At 34.0% G+C, this 20,638-nt stretch overlaps 1 protein-coding gene across 8 annotated transcripts in view; it reads left to right on the forward strand.

Annotated features, from left to right (window-relative positions):
• Window positions 1-20,638, forward strand: part of LOC127878913 (uncharacterized) — a 134,738-nt gene that overhangs the window by 21,282 nt on the left and 92,818 nt on the right. For 5 of the 8 annotated variants that reach the window (XM_052425455.1, XM_052425453.1, XM_052425458.1 and 2 more), the window contains exons 5-15: window positions 216-267; window positions 773-857; window positions 3,506-3,704; window positions 4,385-4,599; window positions 5,247-5,379; window positions 7,160-7,268; window positions 13,611-13,678; window positions 14,745-14,774; window positions 15,621-15,638; window positions 17,961-18,059; window positions 20,434-20,496. In XM_052425455.1, the coding sequence (XP_052281415.1) occupies window positions 216-267; window positions 773-857; window positions 3,506-3,704; window positions 4,385-4,599; window positions 5,247-5,379; window positions 7,160-7,268; window positions 13,611-13,678; window positions 14,745-14,774; window positions 15,621-15,638; window positions 17,961-18,059; window positions 20,434-20,496 (1,071 nt within the window). The remainder of the gene's footprint in view (window positions 1-215; window positions 268-772; window positions 858-3,505; window positions 3,705-4,384; window positions 4,600-5,246; window positions 5,380-7,159; window positions 7,269-13,610; window positions 13,679-14,744; window positions 14,775-15,620; window positions 15,639-17,960; window positions 18,060-20,433; window positions 20,497-20,638) is intronic. The other 3 variants (XM_052425459.1, XM_052425457.1, XM_052425460.1) reach the window with 3 other exon arrangements.

Consider the following 20,638-nt stretch of genomic DNA (forward strand, 5'->3'; position numbering starts at 1 on the left):
TAACCTGTGAACTAAGAGACTTAAGCTGCTATTATCCTCAGGCAATGTCTAACAAATCAGTGCCATTTAAAAAGCAACATAAACCATGAATTTTTTTGAAGATTATTTTGTCATCGGTGCATAAAGATCATAATTTGTTTCCTATTTTCCCCTGCAGAAAAGTAGTTTTTTTGTTGTGCGTTTTTTTTCCATAAAATGTATTATCATTATTTCAGTTATGCGGGAAGCGAAGGTGACCTCTCTTGGAGTTTTACCAACAAGGAAAAGGTTCTATTTTTCATTCATGATTATGCGTCAGATTTCTATTTTCCTTATATTAACAGTAACAATCTGATATTACTATTTATGAATGTATAGTATCTGTATGGTATCGGATCATCAATGCAATATTTTAGTGTCTCTAAATTTTTGAATACCTGTATGTTTTACTCTTTATTTTATGAGATCTGTATTTTGTGAATATATCTTAATTTTCGGACATGGAAAAAAATAGTTGTTAGTCCGTGTTCAAAATCTTAGAGTTTATTACGGTAAATTATTAAAAGTATGCTTATGTCATATCTGTACATGACGTCATACCCTTGTTCTTGATTTGCCCAGAATCTCTTTATTGTATGCCATATTAAATAGAACATTGTTTGGAGTTAACAATGTGTAAATATGGCATTTAAAAAAAATATATTGTTTAAAGAATATGTGTTTTGCATAAATACTTGTTGATCATCGTGCGTATAAGTCACAAAATGCTGATATGTGTTTGTAAATTTTTCAGCTCGGAGGTGAATACATTGAAGGTTATCATGGAAGGAAGGCCCGTTAAAGAGAGCGGGGACTTGGCTCTTCATGAAATACAAGAGGTATGCGTTAATTCTATTTCTTAATGATTATTGAGACTCTAGAGTCTGTCTCTTGGGTAAAACCAGTACTTGATGTCTTCAGGAAAATGTCTTGAGAACTTTCACAGAGAGGGGATAGAACAGAGGAATGCTGATTGTTTAAATTTAATATTAAAAAAGGTCAATTCCACATTAGATTTTGTGTAAATTTTTTCCTCTTTTAGAGTTCAACATAATAAAATATGACTGAATGATAGACATTTTAGAAGACAACATAGAATAAATGTAGTTGAAAAAATAACAATACATGTATATACAATATTTAAGTAAAAGCAGTCTATTTACATGCTCAAGGCAATAAATACAAGATGTGAAATTAAAACATGGGTGCCAATCAAAAAGTTGTGTGGAGAAATTAAGTTTTGATACTGCCACAAGACAGAGGGGGTAATCACCTGACAAACAAGATGGCGACAGCTATGCCGAGGCAGGTATTTTTTGTTGTTTTATACCCTTAATTACTTGTATTATTTTTTTAATTCCGCTCACTTTCCAGCCATATTAGGAAGAAAGTTACTGGCTTTTAATTCATAGTAATATTCACTCTATACCTCGACTTTACTCGCTGCAAAATTTCTTAGCGGTATGACCTTATTAGGGCTCCACTAAGAAAATTTGCGGGGAGTAAAGTCGAGATATAAAGCGAACTTAAATACGAAATAAACGCTAATCACCTTTTTACTGATATGGCTGGAAAGTGAGCATCATTTAAAGTCACTTTCACGCTCACCAATACATACGGCTACTGTATTATGCTATATAAAAACATTAGACAACAAGTAGTACCATACAATGGTTAATTACAATAGGAAGACCCTAAAAACAAGTAACATTGATGTAAAAACGTTATATTACAAGCATTCGGCAAGTTTTAAGCATCTAAATATCTAAATATCGTTCCACGATGTAATCTACTTTCGCTTTCGACTCAGGATCGGATATATTCGGGTTGCGTTCATTTGCATAATTTATACAAGCCATTTTTGCATTCGCTAAGTTCCAGCTACCCAGAATTCATTTTGATTTCACAGAATGATTATTCATGAGAGCTACGTCATGCTTCTGACGCTTACCCTATCCAATCTCGTGTTTGCCCGTTAATGTTCGGATATTTCATGGGAGATATAAATGGAATTATTTGTGGCCACAAAAAAATAAAAACGAGCATTTTTTATCTTGTTAAATCAATTCTACCAGAAAACATCTAACGTTGAAATTTTGCATTTTGCTAAAGGGAACATTGATTTTTTTATGGGTTAGCTTTATTTAACGAAATATTCGATATTTGTGAGCGTGATTGTTACTTTAAAAAATAAACAAAAGTAATAAAGGGTATAAAACGGCGAAAAATAACTGTCTCGGCATGGACATCGCCATCTTGACTATCACATGATTACCCCCTCTGAAGATACACATACATTTTCTGGTGACTTTTTTCCAAATCCACAGTAGAGGCTGAATAAAGCATGCCAGACATTCTGCTTTTTGGGTGTTTGTACCTGCGTCCCAATATGAGGCAATTTGTCGCGACATTCATGAAAAAGATGTACGTTCTAATTTCACAATAAAATTCACTGTTCAAGCAATGTTACGTCTGTCTGGCTAAAACTTACCATTGCTAATCCTTCTATTGCCCACAATTTACAACCAGCTTCTACTGGAGTGCACCAGTGTTGTATTTGACACCTTATCAGCGATTTAGCTGCAAATTATTGATCTTATCAGGCATTCTCACCATGGTGTGTTTTATTACGGTTGCTAATTGCTATCAATAGATGTATCTTTCTGAGATACAAGCCAACTGCATTTGTATTTCATGGCCCAATCAAGTGGAAAGATACTTTTAACCTTTGTATTATACCACTTGAAGTTAAAATACCTGTCAAAACAACGATTTTCTACATCAAACACATTTTATGTTTTCAAAATAAATTCAGATGACAATAGAACATTGATATCATGAACTCTGAATTGTGAAGTAAATTATTTTGAATCTTCATTTTATTAGCACGGCTGTTTTCAGAGAAAAACTGAGGTATTGTCATAGCCAGCTTGTCGTGTCCGTCGTCGTGTCGTTTGCATCCGCATCGTGCTAAAACATTGATATTTTGTCAAGGTTTTGAACATTGGCTCTAAAATCTAAGTGCTTCAACCTACAACTTTGAAACTTCATATGTAGCTGCACCTTGATGAGTTCTACATGCCACACCCATTTTAGGGTCACTAGGTCAAAGGTTAAGGTCACTGTGACCTCTAAAAAAATCTGACAAGCTTTCATATATTCAAAACTGCACCCACAACTGAGCGTGGCACCCGTTATGCGGTGCTCTTGTTATATTTTTAAAGCAACATATAATTGCCTATCCAGAGTACCGACTTTTAATTTTTAGTTGCCAAAGACTAAATCTACATGCAAATGGGAATCAACAGTTTTCTATCTGTAGTTAAATACAAAATACATCTTATGTTTATGCCCAAAGATTTATATAATACATTTTCAAACCAATCCACTAATTTTAAAGTCATTATCATATCATTTAATAATCAACAAAATTCCAGGTGAACAAAAATGAACTAAATGCACAGCATCAGCAACATCTCTCTTTAAGGCTAACCTGGTGCGCTCGGACACCCCGGGCACTCCAAACGAGGCAAACTTGCCTCTGGAACCTAACCTTGAGGATGATGGTGTGCCGCAGAAAAAGCCCGCAATTCTGGGATCCGAGGGAACGTCGAGGAAAGTGGCCATGGCTGTACGACCGCCCAAACAGGCGCCCAAGTCGACTCTGAAAAGAAGGGTCAGAGGAGGTATAAAGTGGATTGTTTATTTTAGCCTCGCTTTAATAAAACTTCAAAATTGTTATCACCATTGAAGCCCTGATGTCGAGTTATTTTTCCATAAACATTCCTGACAGTATGTGTGTATAAGTGGAGTTTGTGACAAAGCAGTAGCTTTTATTTTTTGTCCTTTATAGTTGTATATCAGCCAATACAAACTGATTAAAAGCTCAGATGTGTAGGAACTGAACCATGAGAGTGCTTGTCAGCGTTTATCAATAGCCTCACATCAGAATGGCAATCATGTGGTTATTGTCAGATGCAATTTTTCGTTTCTTGGTAGATGCATGATAATGATGCAAACATTGTTTTATTTCATGCATGTTTTGACTATAATTTGTTTTAGATGACAAAAACTTTTTTTTAAATAATAGAGAGCTTCATTTTACTATGCTTATCTGGGATTGGGTAGTTTAACAATAATTATTGTATTTGTTGTCTATAGAAAATCAGTGAAGTTGTTTGATGTTCAAGTTTATATAAATGTATAGGGTAAGTCAAGGAGGTATAATCATGTGTATCCTTTGCCAACATGCCTCATCTCCGAGATGAAATGGATGTAGTGTGAACCTTGTGGTCCAGCAATCCTTCTAGGGGATCATTAAAGGGATTTTTATCAACCATACAAAGTACTGTAATTCTTTTCACAGTGAGAAGTGGCGCCAGAAGTGGAGCAGACTCTCTGCAAAGTGAGGAGATTGTTCTACCGGACGCAAAGGTGTATGATAAATATGCCTCAGCCATCGCTGACATTGACCGTGACCTTGAAGATGTGATGACAGCCGTGCGAGAGCACAGTGGCGTGGAGCTGGTTGTTCCAACTGGGGGAGATGAAGGGCGAAAAAGTGGCGCCATTTCAGAAGCGGTACTCAATTATAAAGTGTTTCTAAAGTGCATTTTAAATGAACTAAATAAAAGCAAAACAGCAGAGTAGTCTGAGCTTTTCTCCTTTTTCTTGCCCCTGAGTTTATGTTTGCAGGTCCTCATAAATAATGAAAAAAATTGTGTGGACATTAATATATTATTTTTGACGAGCACATGTATAGATTGTATTAAAAATTCTTAATGATAAGTGTCAAAATAATTCCCTGCTTTTAAACAAGTCCATCCCTACTCTTTTTAGCACCTTTTTTGTGATCCTGAATCTTTGCATCCTCTTGGAATAATTTGCATTTGTTCTTGTGTTGTTGTCATTTAAATTGGGGACTACTCATTATAATCACTTTATTGAAGGAAAGTGATAGGTTTAGTCATGTATAACTGAATGGCTTTGAGCGATGAATGACAAAAGGTACAGTAAAATATGCTAAAAATGAATATTGGTGTAAAATCTAAATATTTATGCCACATTTTACAAATTTTACCATTTGTTTTCCAAAAGTAATTAAGCAAAATTTACAAACCTGTCCCCCAAATTCAGGAATGTTTCAGTAGTCAATATGATTTTGCAATATGGCAAATGATTATAACTTTCATAACACAAAAACATGACATCCACAAATTATTTTCAAGGCAAAGTCTGTTCATGACATGCTGGAGGAAGCCAAGAAAATTGCCTCTCCTGGCGCTGAACCGGTCCACAAGATGAGAAAATCACCGCGGAGACGGGGGGTGGAAATCAAGAAAGATGGGAAAAAGGGGAAAGGTTTGTGCTTGTAATGTTAACAACAACTGGACTCAGTTACTTAAATCTTTAAGGTTAACCACTCAGATACGCAATTCGACGCCTTTGTAGTTGCTTAGAAAATCTACTTGAATTTAAGACCTTTCTTTATTAGATTCAAGTTACAAAGATTTCATTTTCGACCCAAAGGTACTGATTAGCAGTATCAGTTACTTGCACACTGTTCTGGTTTCATGCTGGTTACACATAGCCATTTTCACTTTGCCTTTGGCCGAGAAAGGGTTTGCATCAACAACTGGACTTGGTTACTTTAAAGTCACATGGAGTTCTCAAATGCCTTGGAGATATCAACAGTTTGATTTGTTTTAATCTGTAGAAGTATTTTGTTTGCCAAGTTACAGAAGTCAATCTTGTTTACACATACAGAACTGCAAACCTCTGACCAATAAACTAATTACTAAATTAAAATACATAATTACTATTGACATTTGTTCCAGATTATGAAGATAAACAGACATTTTATAATTATTTGTTGGGACAGAAAGAAACTTTGACTGAACTGGAAATTTGAGATGAAATTGAGAATAAGCAATGTTGTTCATTTTTCACTTATAAATCTTGAATTTCAACTTTTAGTTGCACACTTACCTGGGTAAATGCAAAATTAACATATTTAAAGCAATTACAATTATTGATTATATAAAATGATTAATAACAATATGTTACTAGTTTCTAATAAAACAGTTTGCTTAAATTGTGCTGGCATTGAAAAAACACTTGAATAATTTCAGGTAACTTAAAAAAATTGTTTAGTTTGAATTAAAAAAAAAAATACAAATGCTTTATTATGTTTATATATTAAGTGAGACATATTGAGTCCTGTTCTTGGGTACAGGGACCTATACAAACACACTTTGTTTGTATAGGTCCCTGTTGGGTAGAACCAGTACGTTGTGCTGCGTTTAATGTGCTAAAAGAACATGGTAAAATGATATGGAATTTTTATCATTTTCCAAAAAACAACTTTTTTTATGCCTCCGGATCGAAAGATCGGGGGTATATTGTTTTTGGCCAGCCTGTCTGTCATTGTATGTGTCTAGTGTGTGTGTGCTCCTGTCCCAAAACTTTAACCTTGGTCATAACTTTTGCAATATTGAAGATAGCATCTTGATATAACTTGGCATGCATGCGTATCACATGGAGCTGCACATTTTGAGTGGTGAAAGGTCAAGGTCATCCTTCAAGGTCAAAGATAAAAAGAATATCCAAGGGAAGTAATAAGCTTTAAAGGGAGATAATTATCTGTACCTGCCAAATGATAAAAAAAATATAAATTAATCAAAGGGACGCAGTATGGGGCATTGTGTTTCTGACAAACACATCTCTTGTTTAAACATATTATTCTGAATTTGTGATAATATTAGGGTTTGCAAGATTAAGAATTCAACCTATTATTTTATGCTTGTCGTGGTATATTGGAAAATATGTGTGATTTAAAACTGGTAATAATTTTTAATGTCAATGCTTTCACAGTGAAATGACATCATTTTTGTGCAGTAATGACTTTTGTGTGTGTAAAAAAGTACCCTTGTTAACTCTTTAAATTGTTTATATGCATAAAATAAACAATAAATTTGTTTTGTTTGGTACTTTATCAATTGTGTATGCCCTCCTGATCAGAGAAAAAAACATATTATCATTTGTGGCTGCCCCACTTGTGAAGATCATATTTTCTCTGAACAATGATAAATTAAAACCAAATAATCCACCAAAACCAATAAATATCCCTTCTATATTTCAGGTGAAAAAGGCAAGAAGCATGCGGATGAAGCCAAAGACGCAGGACAACGTACAGAGCGAACCGTTGATGAAATTATTGCCTCACTACGGAGTCAATCCAGAGCTGGCCAGTATGTTGCTTTTGTTTTAATGTTTATTTTTCTTGTATATTATAACTTTTATAAATTATTTAAATTTAATTATTTTTTGTTGAAAATATTTATTGTATGGCTTTTATTTGTTTATATTATTATGATTAAATTAGGATAAAATGAATATTCTATAGAGGACATTTTGTTTCTGTGGTTTGTGTTTCAATATATGCCCTGTAAAAGATTAGTTATTTATTGAAATTTCTTGTTACACTGTAACTCCAATATAACGCGCTCCGTTATAACGCTGAATCCAATATAACGCGGGGGGTGCTTGGATCCCATTTTTTCTCCAACATTCCATTTGATTTCTGATTCAAATCCGTATTATGCAACTTCATGTATTTTCAGACAATTCAAAGATGGCGGCAATCACATGTTGATTGCTTTATTCAACCGTCCGTTGAACCGATTATAATCGCCTCAAGGTTAAACAACACCGACAGCTAATTGGTGTTAATCTGTTGTGTAATGTCAATAAAGGTGTGAAAAACTCGCGTGTCAGTGTTTATTACATGTATTCCTCATCAGAGCGGTTCAGTGCGATAATTTCCATAAGTTAAGTGCAAGCGGAATAGTTATACAATTAAAGTAATTCAAAACGATTAAAACATTCTTACTTTGATTTGGTTGCAGTTTGACTATATTAAATGAGCGGCTGTGAAATATACTGCCCATTGTATAAAACAACTTTTTCTTTCATTTCATTATCATTCTAGTATTATGTCTTTTAATCTTTCAGTTCGTGTATAAGAAATTAAATAATGCAGACGATTTATTTACATGCGAACGCAGTGTACCGGTAATTGTTAACAGAGTTTCACTATCATTTTCGCGCGGTATCAGAAAGTCCCCGGGAAACACGTTATTTGCATGCGTATGACGCAATAAAACAATTTTTTGTACATGAATTGTATTGCATTCAATCTAAATTTAAAGTCGCTCGTCCAATGAAAGCTCTGCCCCATAATGCACTGTACTCTTAACACTTCTGAAAATGGCATATATGCGTACGGTTGTGTTTACGAATTTCTTAAACATATATCGTCATTAATGTTCAAGATTATTATTTTTTAAGTGATGTTGCAATATTATTGGATTATCGGATAAATGTGCACATAAGAAAAGCGGTATTTATACTGTTATCGATACGATTCGGTTTATATGCATGTATTTGCGTCAACACAGAATGGCAATATACATGACCTATATTATAGGCTATTCTATACCTGTTTTTTTTTATAGCGCCCTGCAGAAAATGAGCTCAAAACTTATAACGCGGATCCGTTTTAACGCTGTTTCGCGGCTTGGACCCCATTGACCGCGTTATATTGGAGTTACAGTGTACTTGCTAATAAATAAACTGATGTTTTTTACTTTTTTTGCAGTCAGGAGTGTTATTTTGTTTGTCTGAAGCTAATATACTCATTCTTTTTTTAATTTTTGACCTTTTTATGTCCCCCACCACTATAGTGGGGGACATATTGTTTTTGCCCTGTCTGTTGGTTGGTTGGTTTGTGTGTTTGCCCAAACTTAAACATTTTGCCATGACTTTTGCAATATTGAAGATAGCAACTTCATATTTGGCATGCATGTGTATCTCATGGAGATGCACATTTTGAGTGGTGAAAGGTCAAGGTCAAGGTCATCTTTCAAGGTCAAATATATAGCTTCAAAGCGGCACAGAAGGGGACATAATGTTTCTGACAAACACATATCTTGTTTGTAATTGTCTTTGTGCCAAACTCTGAACAAGTTTATTAATCTGAATATATTTACTGTAATATAAAATGCTTTCTATAAAATCTCTGTTTAATGTTTTTAGTATGCAAAAGTAAGTACTGCACCGAGTTGATGTTGTTAGTACACCCAGACTTCTCATGCTAACAGTGTGCATGCTGCAGAGTGAAGACTTTAGTTCATAGTAACCAGGGTTTCCCCTAGCAAATAGGTGAAGGGATGTTGGGCCCCTTAATGATGTGTGCCAGATAGGTGTATCCAATCCCAAATTTTATAAGAGATCTTTTTATTTAAGTAAATTTTATGGTGCTATTAAAGGTAAATTTAAAGATGTATGCACACAATTTGTTTAACTTAATATTTCATTGCTTCATCTTGACTGTCTGCTATATATAATAGACATTTTGCGGAAATTAAAGGATGTTGTCAGAGGTATTCTGATTACGCAGTCAGCAGTGACTGCCCACATAGACCTGGTGGAAACCCTGATGTTCATTTAATAGTTAATTGTTCCATGTTCAGGGTTTGCAAAAGTCACTATAACTGTGTTGCAATAAAATTATAATAATAATGAGACTAACAGACTTAGTGATTGGTAAGGGTCAGGGCTGCATCAATCCTATTCCTTACTTTCTTTATGAATTTATTTTTCTGTTTTACAAGTAAATTTTCTTGTGTGTTTGTCAAGACAAGAACAATTTCAGGATCTTAAAAGCAAAAACTATCACAGTTAATTGTTTTAAATTCTGATATATTTGAATGATAAATTATGGTTGATAAATTATATTATTAAAACATTTATCTGGAAAGTATGAAGTAACAACTATATTTTGGTTGAGTTCCTTTTACTTGTGTGTGAGTACAAATTTGTTATGGACTTAGAAAGTAAACACATTTTATATGTCCATATATCCTTCAATAACTGATTTGGGACTCTTACAGATACTGACATAATATTTCAAAGTTGTATATTTTTTCTGTGTGGGGTGGAAAAGTTTGGGATATAGTTTAATGTGCAGTTCTTTTGTTGTATTGCTTTCCAGAAAATAGTTTGGGCAGCAAAACCTTTCCAAAGTAATTGTGCAAGTGTCTAATGCCTTTCTAGAATTCTAGAACACTATATAGATGACACAGCGTAAAATAAAAGTATTATGGATTTTAAAAACCTGTTTGGTGACTGTTTAGTTCTTAAGCATAAATGATTAAACATGAATTAAATTTATGCAAATGAAGGATGAAAGATTATTCGTTTGGTATAATTAAGATGAATTCTTTACAATATTATAAGTTTATTTGCTGATACAAATTATATGTTGTAACCTGATGCTAAGAAATTAAATTACAATAGCATTTTTAACTTGACTTCTCCGATAGAAAAATAGATGCATCATTCTTTATTTTTTCAGCATTTAATTCTTTTGACGAAGGGACTCCACAATTTTGTAATCCTTGCAGTTTTTAATGGACTATTATTTAATATGAGAAATTGAATGTTAAATAAAAATCATACATTTGTGTTATTAGTTTGACAATAAATAGTGATAGGCATGTATTTGCAAATGACCCTGTTTTGCACCTGAGTTTTGCCCCACTCTTGTATCACAGTGCATGCCAGTTTAGTTTGTTTTAGAACTACATGTACGTGTACTTAGAATAGAGCAATCATTGAGTTAGTTAATAAATTATACCATTACATATTTTAATGTATGAACAATATATTGTGAATTTTGTCTGTTATAATCTGACAGCCATAAATTAGCCGGCTTAAAAACAGTTACAATAAATACACAAACACTTCTAGTAACAGTAACGAAAATCTATGTTAAAATTATTGACCGATAGCTTCATTCAAACCCTGAGATTTTTAAACATAAGCACGTATTTTCCTCGACCCATTGCTCAATGTTTTACCACTGGCCTCAAAAAACAAATGGTTCAATACTTTGTAAAACCTTTATATAAAAAATGCTTGAGGTTCATAAGATTAATTGTTAAAGTTTATGTTTATTTTGACTGTCACTATCTTTAGGCCTGCCAATTTATCTTGGTCAGACTACAGTAACTATTATTCATTATGCATACATAATTTGTAATTATGACTGTTATTAGCATCATCATTTTTATGCTCCCCCAAAATTTTTGGGGGGAGCATATAGTAGCTGCTTCGTCATTCCGTGCGTGTGTCCGTCCGTCCGTGCACAATTTTTGTCCGGGCTATTTCTCAGCAATTAATGACCGGAATTCAATTAAACTTCATGGGAAGCTTCAATACCAAGAGATGATGTGCATATTATCAGCCGGTTCTGGTCGGATTATTTTTATGCTCAGTCGCCTGCTTCGTCTGTCGGTGGGTGTGTCCGTCTGTGCACAATTTTTGTGTCCCGGCTATTTCTCAGCAATTAATGACCGGAATTCAATTAAACTTTATGGGAAGCTTCACTTCCAAGAGGAGATGTGCATATTATCAGCCGGTTGTGGTCGGATGATTTTTCACAGAGTTGTGGCCCTTTGAAATTTTCTATAAACTGTACATATAGTGCAATTCTTGACCGGGCCCCAACTACTGACTGGATTTCAATGAAGCTTTATGGGAAGCTTAACTACCTTGAGGAGATGCGCATGTTATTTGTGGGTTCTGGTAAGATGATTTATTTAGAGAGTTATGGCCCTTTGACATTTTTAAGATACTAAACCATCCATCGTATTATTTTGTCCAAAGTTATGCCCCTCAAGATCTTTCCTTTTATCTGAATATATAGTGCAATATTGTGACACAAAAAAACTTTGGGGAGCATCACCTGTCTCCGACGGTTTCTTGTTTACAGAGTAATGGCCCTTTGAAATTTTCCATTATCTGTACATATAGTGCAATTCTTGTCCAGGTTATTTCTCAGCAACTAATGACAGGAATTCAATGAAACTTTATGGGAAGCTTCACTACCAAGAGGACATATGCATATTATCAGCGGGTTCTAGTCAGATGATTTTTCACAGAGTTATGACCCTTTGAAATTTTCCATTAACTGTACATGTAGTGCAATTTTTGTCCGGGCTTTTTCTCAGCAACTAATGACCGGAATTCAATGAAACTTTATGGGAAGCTTCAATACCAAGAGGAGATGTGCATATTACCAGCCGGTTCTCGTCTGATGATTTTTCACAGAGTTAAGGCCCTTTGAAATTTTTTATTGTACATATAGTGAAATTCTTGTCCGAACTATTTTTCAGCAACTTATTACGGGAATTCAATGAAACTTTATGGGAAGCTCCACTTCCAAGAGGAGATGCGCATATTATCAGCCGGTTCTGGTCGGATATTTTTCACAGAGTTATGGCCCTTTGAAATTTTCTACAAACTGTACATATAGTGCAATTCTTGTCTGGGCTATTTCTCCCTAACTACTGACTGGAATTCAATGAAGCTTTATGGGAAGCTTAACTACCTTGAGGAGATGCGCATGTTATTTGTGGGTTCTGGTTAGATGATTTATTTAGAGAGTTATGGCCCTTTGAAATTTTTAAGATGCTAAACCATCCATCGTATTATTTTGTCCAAAGTTATGCCCCTCAAGACCTTTCCTTTTATCTGAATATATAGTGCAATATTGTGACAAAAAAAACCTTTGGGGAGCATCACCCGTCTCCGACGGTTTCTTGTTTAGACATGTTTGCAAACTTGGTAAATCTCAAGAGTGATATAAATATAGTTCTTAACAATTGGTAGAGTTATCCATAACAAAATTACACATATTTAATGACCAGTACGTACTATTTGTTCTCTTTTAACCCACAGTAAGGAGTATATTTGTATACGAATAAATGACAATATTTAAGCTAGAATTCTTAAGAACAATTTGGAAAAGATAATTATTAAGGTTCCACCCATTATTACGCAGAACAACCCATGCTGGACTTCCATATTTGTCTAGAAAACAATTAGCAAGTGATGTTAGAATCTTGTGTATTCATTATGAAATTGTAGAAAATCGTAAGTAGACAAAAAAGAAATGTTTTGAATTAATTCTTGTAAAATTGCTAATCAAATTGAATATAATTCTGTATCAGTCTACATGAACAATTCTTAGATTTTTAATTTCATTGGTCTTATATTATATTATTGAGTAAGACATTTGAACTGCGTTCTGTGAAAACTGAGCTAATCCATGAAATTATTATTTTTTTATTTAAAGTAAGTCTCTTCCAAACAAATTTCAGTGTAGTTTGATAGTGTCAAACCAGATAATATTGTGCAGACTGCACATGCTAATCTTGGACCACACATTTATGCACATGCATTAACCCTTTTAGCGCTGGAACCGGATTTTAAAGGCCTTTGCAAACAGTTTGGATCCAGATGAGACGCGTCAGAATGTGGCGTCTCATCAGGATCCAAACTGTTTGCTATTCTGATTGTATTCTTTGAAAAAAATCGAAGAAAATGCTAATTTTAGAAATTCAGCAGACGACATTTTAGCAGACGACAAATTTCCCAGCATGCAAAGGGTTAAGCTCATTTTTCCCAGAACACAGCTGATAAGATTGTTTAATGGTGACCACTAAGTCTGAAACCTGCAATTTCAGGCAGTCTGAGGCTGATCGCAAAATTCAAGAGATCATGGATAGAGTCATGTCGCGGTCCAGCGTAAACAGTAAGTCCACCACACTTATTGATTTTACAGGATATACGTAACCACAGGAGTCCTTCACCGTCACAGATAGCGAAGAGACTTATTTCAGAATTTGCTAGATTTAGGATAACCCCACTTATCAATTATAATATGGTACATGTGCAATTTTTATCAAATGTCAAAAATTGCAAAAGTTGTGTCCCTCTTTCCATTGGGTATTCTATAATTTCAAGATTAAAAATACACTGAAAGCAAATAAGTCATCTGAAACCACATAGCCAATAGGTGTTATGGTATTTAGTATTGTATACATGTCTTCTACAACTTTTTCTCAAATTATGTATCTAGGGCCAATTAAACTTGCCAAGCCCTGGGGGTAAAAAGGTCTGTATAGACTTTTCTAACTCAACTTCTTGGCATTTAAGCTAGGTTAAAGTTTGTTCATCAATGCCTCAAGTTCGAATACATTCAAACTTACAAAATGTATTCCACATATCAAAGATCCCCAAAATCGAAGTGTGATAACTCTAGTTTGAAATTAGTCAAATTTGGCTAAAGGTCATTGTAAGTAGATATTGAAACCTTGTTTGTACTCAATAGCTTGAAAACTAACTGAGCAATTGTAATGAAACTAGATAAAAAGACTGCTTATGAACTGGGCAAGCATATGGGATGGGAGAAATAAAGGTCAAGGTCACTGGATCTAAATGTATAAAATGGATTCTTGTTGAATGTCTTGAGAACCAATTGAAGTATTTTTATGCATATTTGCATCATACAACAATATTATTTTGTTTGCATAAGGTCAAAGGTCAAAGTCAACAGTCAAGGTCACATTTATTTTAGTAAAAATAAACAAATGGTTTCCATTCAAAATCAATGCTTTTGTAATGTTGATGGATATTTTGCAAACTTGAACGATGCTTTATTTATTGATAGCTTGAATAAGTAATCTTCCAAAAACAAATTTAACGAAACGGTCACAAATCCATCAGAGAAACTAAAAATTAACAAATGGAATAAACTTATTTCACATTTAACCATTGACGTTTAATCTTTTGTCTATTCACTTTATTCTATTTTACAGCTGGTGAGGCAACTCAAGATGACAGACCAGGTAAGATAGTTTTATTTATAAATCGTGGTTTAATGAGAGTAATCCATTTATTGAAACATGTAGTAATTGCTTAAACAATATTTTAAAGAAATACATAAGCAGAATAATGGAAGATTTGATACATAGAATAACATAAAGCATGTGGCATGAACAAGAATTGATCAGTTTATCAATGGAAGCAGCTTGAAATTATTTATGTATTATATATGTATTATAAATGAATGTGCTTTCCACAAAATTGCTTGGCAAACTCCCCATATATGCATGAAATTATGCTTCTAAAGCAGTTTTGATTGTTTTGCTTTAATGTGCTATAAAATGTATTGAATATTTCCTGATTTGACCTGTTAAACTTGCATTCAAGTTTATACTTGTGGTTCCACATATTTGAAAGATCATGAATCTTCATGCAATTTATGTACTGCACATTTCCTTATAAATGCTTTTTGGTTCTCTTAATAACTCGTGCAGATCAAGCCAGTCTAGATATCATAAAATGTCAACTATATATTTACAATGCAATCACATGAATGATATGAGTCGCATGGTGACAAAACTGGGCATAATGCATGTGCGTAAAGTGTTGTCCCAGATTAGCCTGTGCAGTCCACACAGGCTAATCAGGAACGACACTTTTCGCCTAAACTTGATTTTTGGTAAGGAGGGACTTCCTTGAAATTAAAAATACCATAAAAGCGGAAAGTGTCGTCCCTGATTAGCCTGTGCGGACTGCACAGGCTAATCTGGGACGACACTTTACGCACATGCATTAAGCCCAGTTTTCTCAGAACGCAGCTCATATATTTTACAATATACATGCATATGTGACCTTATCCAAATTTGCAGGACTTTTGCAGTTTCCTGGTAAACTTATTATGTCCGCTAATATAGACTGTTTTCAATATTAAAAGAAATATTTTACTCCCATATTAGTTCCTGATAATAACATGTGAAATAATAACCTCACAGCATTAAAAACAAGTAGTTATTGCTTTATAATTTGGACACAGTAAAATGTGTTTTGAATATATTTAATACCATTTATTAGTGCAATTATTCCATGTTTTAAGACACACAATAATGTTTCTGAGTCTGATTGCTTGGTCTCAAAATTGTTCAAAACATGTCTGCAAACATAGCATCTACAATGTTATAGTAATATTGGCAACATAATAAAGATGCTCTTAGTGTTAACTTTTATGATAATGAGTGTAAGTCATAACATAAGTTTTGCAAATTTCTTACTGTGTTCAAAAAACAAATAGTGTCTGAAAATATACAATGCGTATGAGTGCTACAAATTAATTTATGCCAACTTAATTAACCTCTTACATGCACAAAAGTGTTGTGTTTTGATAGGTTCACTGAGTTATCAAAAAGTTGTGTGTTTTTTATGTCTGATCAAATTGTGTACTTTGTATGCATTTATACCATACATTTGTCAATATATAGAAAGTAATTATCCATACTCAGAACATGTAGTTATTACCATGAGATTTATTTGCCACCCTTAAGGGAACATAGTAAATTAGATTGATGGCATTAATTCAGAATAAACAAATATTTGATTTGTGTATATACAATATTACAATATATAGCAGTGTCAGTATGAGGTTGCATATTATCCCTTAGTGGTGTTTTTGGTGTTTTTTTTAGGAAGCATTTTTTTACATTTGCCTATTTATTGCTTTATATATCGGAATTAATCTTTGTTTATTAGATGTAAGAATTTAGTTATATACTTGAGTAAGTTTATTTTTGCTAATCTGTATATAGGCAATACAGCTAGCAGAGTTTTTAAAGACATGAAAAGTTTTGTATTTACATTTCATTGTTTCAAACAAGTTGTCTCACAGTCTTTAGTTTGGAAATGCAAACCTTGTTATCCGCACGCTTTTTCAAAAGCGTGGGGATATTGTGGTTATCTCCGCCGTCTGTCCGTCCTGGCCACTATCTCCTCCTACACTATAAGCACTAGAACCTTGAAACTTACACACATGGTAGCATATGTGCGACCTTGCACTATTTGGAATTTTGATCTGACCCCTGGGTCAAAAGTTATGGGGGTTGGGGTGGGGCCGGGTCAGATATTTTCACTCATTTATTTAGTTTATTTTACATTAGCTTCTTCATTTCTACACCGATTTACTTCAAATTGATACTGAACCTCTCTTATGACAATACGGTCAATCTCAACTATGCATGGCCCCAATACCAACCCTGGGGCACCCCGCCCACATAGACCACACCCACCCAAAATTGCCTTTTACTATAATTTCTTCATTTCTACACCGATTCACTTCAAATTGATACTGAACCTCTCTTATGACAATACGGTCAATCTCAACTATGCATGGCCCCATTACCAGCCCTGGGGTGCCCCGCCCACATAGGCCACACCCACCCAAAATTGCCTTTTACTATAACTTCTTCATTTCTACACCGATTCACTTCTAATTGATACTGAACTTCTCTTATGACAATACGGTCAATCTCAACTATGCATGGCCCCATTACCAACCCTGGGGCACCCTGCCCACATAGGCCACACCCACCCAAAATTGCTTTTTACTATAATTTCTTCATTTCTACATCGATTCACTTCTTATTGATACTGAACTTCTCTTATGACAATACGGTCAATCTCAACTATGCATGGCCCCATTACCAACCCTGGGGCGCCCCTGGGTCAAACATGCGGCGTGGGGATACGCGTTGGCCTCTGCCGCGCCATTTCTAGTATATATTATTTATTTGTCTCCATTTGAATTTAATTTGGTCATAAAGCAAATAAAACCAGATTGTGAAATTGATTTTGACAAATGAAAGTATTTCTACTCTCTAGTTTGATTGAATTTCGTTCATATAAGCCAAACACATGTTTTTCAGACTAGAATAAGCTTAGACAAAGTAACCTGGCTTACTGTTTTGTTTTAATTTCTCATGATCAGGGATAAAGGGGATTCTCCTTCATAGTTATGTGTCCTTATTGCAGATAAAATGCGAATCAGCATATTATAGATGCAGAAACTCAAAACAGTATATTTCTGATGGGTAGAAAAAAAAAAAAGGAAAACAAATTGAGCTATATATTATGCCATGCATTAATTGTGCTTGAAGCCACAAAAGTATTGGATCAATTTGTATGAAAGAAATACATGATGTACCAAAGCAATGTTATTTCAGATTCAGCCAAATCATTTGGGGCACTAATGCCCTCACCGTCCGCTGCATCAACACCCTATGACCCGACACCCAGCCCCAGGCTGGGCTCTAGTTACTCAGGTGGATTGAGAACTCTTGCCATTGGTCACATCTTGAAATGGCTTGCGTGCAATTGGTCGCATCTTGAAATGGCTTGCTTGCAATTGGTCGCATGTTGAAATGGCTTGCTTGCCATTGGTCACATGTTGAAATGGCTTGCTTGCCATTAGTAGCATGCTGCATGTTTTAACCCGCTGTGCTTTTTTGCTTTTTATGCCCCCAGTAGGGTGTCATATAGCAGTTGAACTGTCCGTCAGTCTGTCTGTCAGTCTGTCTGTCTGTCTGTGCGTCTGTCCGAATACTTTAACATTGGCCATAACTTTTGCAATATTAAAGATAGCAACTTGATATTTGGCATGCATGTGTATCTCATGAAGCTTCACATTTTGAGTGATGAAAGGTCAAGGTCATCCTTCAAGGTCAAAAGTAAAAAAATACAATCCAAGGGAAGTAATAAGCTTTAAAAGGGAGATAATTTCTAAACCTGCCAAATGATATATTGAAATTTTATTTCAAAGCGGCGCAAAAGGGGGCATTGGTCTGTTGTTTAAACCAAATTCATGTCATAGACATGAGTTGTCTTTGTGACTTTCTGTAAATCTTTGAAAATAACCCTCTTTAGCAGGAGAGCCGAGAATAGATAACAATCTGCTTCAGTTGACCTTGACATAATTATTTTTCATGGTGGCATTTTAAGATGTTTAAATATTTCATATGCTGAAATACTTTTACTGCATTTATGGTCAAACTTAGTCACTCGCTCCAATCCAAGGACAAGTAAAAATCATGAAGTAAGATTGATATTCATTTCCAAGTCTTTAAAAATACTAAACTTGCCAAATGTTGAGGACAATCGTAACTTGCACTGATGCTTGTCTTTATGTTTTGTGTTCTGCTATATTAAAAAACGACTTGGAAGGGTAAAATATTATTATGAAAACCAATGCTTTTATTATCAAATTACGGCATTCAAACAGTTAAATAATATTTGACAACAGTTTTTCTTGTTTCAAACATTGTTGTATTTTAAGTTACTTCATTGATCTGTTATTTTCGAAAACAACCTGTACAAATAACATATTTGTTTTCTTTTCATATGCAGCCAGCATTATATTAACCAGAAAATAACCTAGTTGTGACTCAGGGTTGTCATTATATTACCTGATTGCCAATTAAATTAATTATTGTTGAAAATTGTAAGAACTTGCTGTGTAGTTGTAGTTTTTTGCAGAAACTTAAAGATTGTGATCTGTAGTATCACATGGGGGTTTCTTTCCTTGGCCAAATCATTGAGGTTAAGATCTAATTTGTTACATTTGATAATGACAGCCCTGGTTTTAAAAGCTAGTAACCTTCTAACAATATGTTTCATTGGATTTTATAGTGTTTTGTAGATGAAAACTAAATGAATTTACAAAAAAAAACTCAAACATTGTAAGATACATTTTTGGTAGATAATGTTTTGTCAATATAAAGTTGTTAACCATAACACATTATTGACAGTATCTTTGTTAAATCATATTGCTTACACAACAAGATGTAAAATTAAATGATGAACAAAAATAATGATTTGTTACATTTTTAGATATTATTGCCAATACGTCAAAAATAGGCAGTACAATTTATGTTAATTACATAACAAGTCTTGGAATCAGATTACACTGTGAACTTAGTTTATTTCATGCTCGTATTGACAAATTTTCCGTTCACATCTCAAGATCCAGTTGTTTTATAACTCCAGCCATGGTATTTTACTAAACATGAAACATGACAACCAGGAGGCTAGGCAGTTTTCCTAATATAGTTATAGTTCAATGTTGTTTAGAGTCTTGAAGTAACATTTTTGTGCACATTTATCATAAAATTTGCTATGAACATCTTTTTAATGATATGTTACGGGTTATTACTTAAATATTAATGGAAACATCACAAAAGTTGCTCAGATCAGTTCAGTTCCTTCAGGTCTCAGGTGTGCCATGGAACCTTTGTCCCTCTTGTCTCAAATATCAGCCATTGACACCAGTTTGTAGAGACTCTAAATATTAAATGTTGGTGCAAACGCCACTTGGAAACATCTATTTATGTCATGCAAATGAAAATATTTCTAAATGACACTGGTAAGGAATTTTAGGATTTAATTATTTTAATGAAAAATGTCCATCATTATTAATGTGAATAATTACTTGTTATAAGATCTAAAAAATCATATGAAAAAACAGTAAATATTTACTAGAAAACAATAGAGTATGATCTTATATTCACTGGTAATTGCGTAGCAGAGCACAATTATTTTATTTAATTACAACTTAAAGTGGATACACAAACTTTAAAAGATTACTGGAAACATCAACAAATGAATTAATATTTTCATCAAAATGTGTTTCTATGTTTACAGAGAAGAAGGACAGTGACCTTCAAGAAACCATTGAGGAGGAGACAGAAACAGATAAATCGGATGGTATGTATAACTTCATTTATATAATGACCTGAACAAGTATTGAGTTGGCAGATGTGTGTTTGTAATTATAATGACCTTAACCAAGATTTGATGAGTGTATGTTTATAAACTGAGTAATTGAGATATGAGGAGTATGTGTTTA

Source organism: Dreissena polymorpha, chromosome 4, assembly GCF_020536995.1.
Source record: "Dreissena polymorpha isolate Duluth1 chromosome 4, UMN_Dpol_1.0, whole genome shotgun sequence".
Classification (NCBI taxonomy): domain Eukaryota; kingdom Metazoa; phylum Mollusca; class Bivalvia; order Myida; family Dreissenidae; genus Dreissena; species Dreissena polymorpha.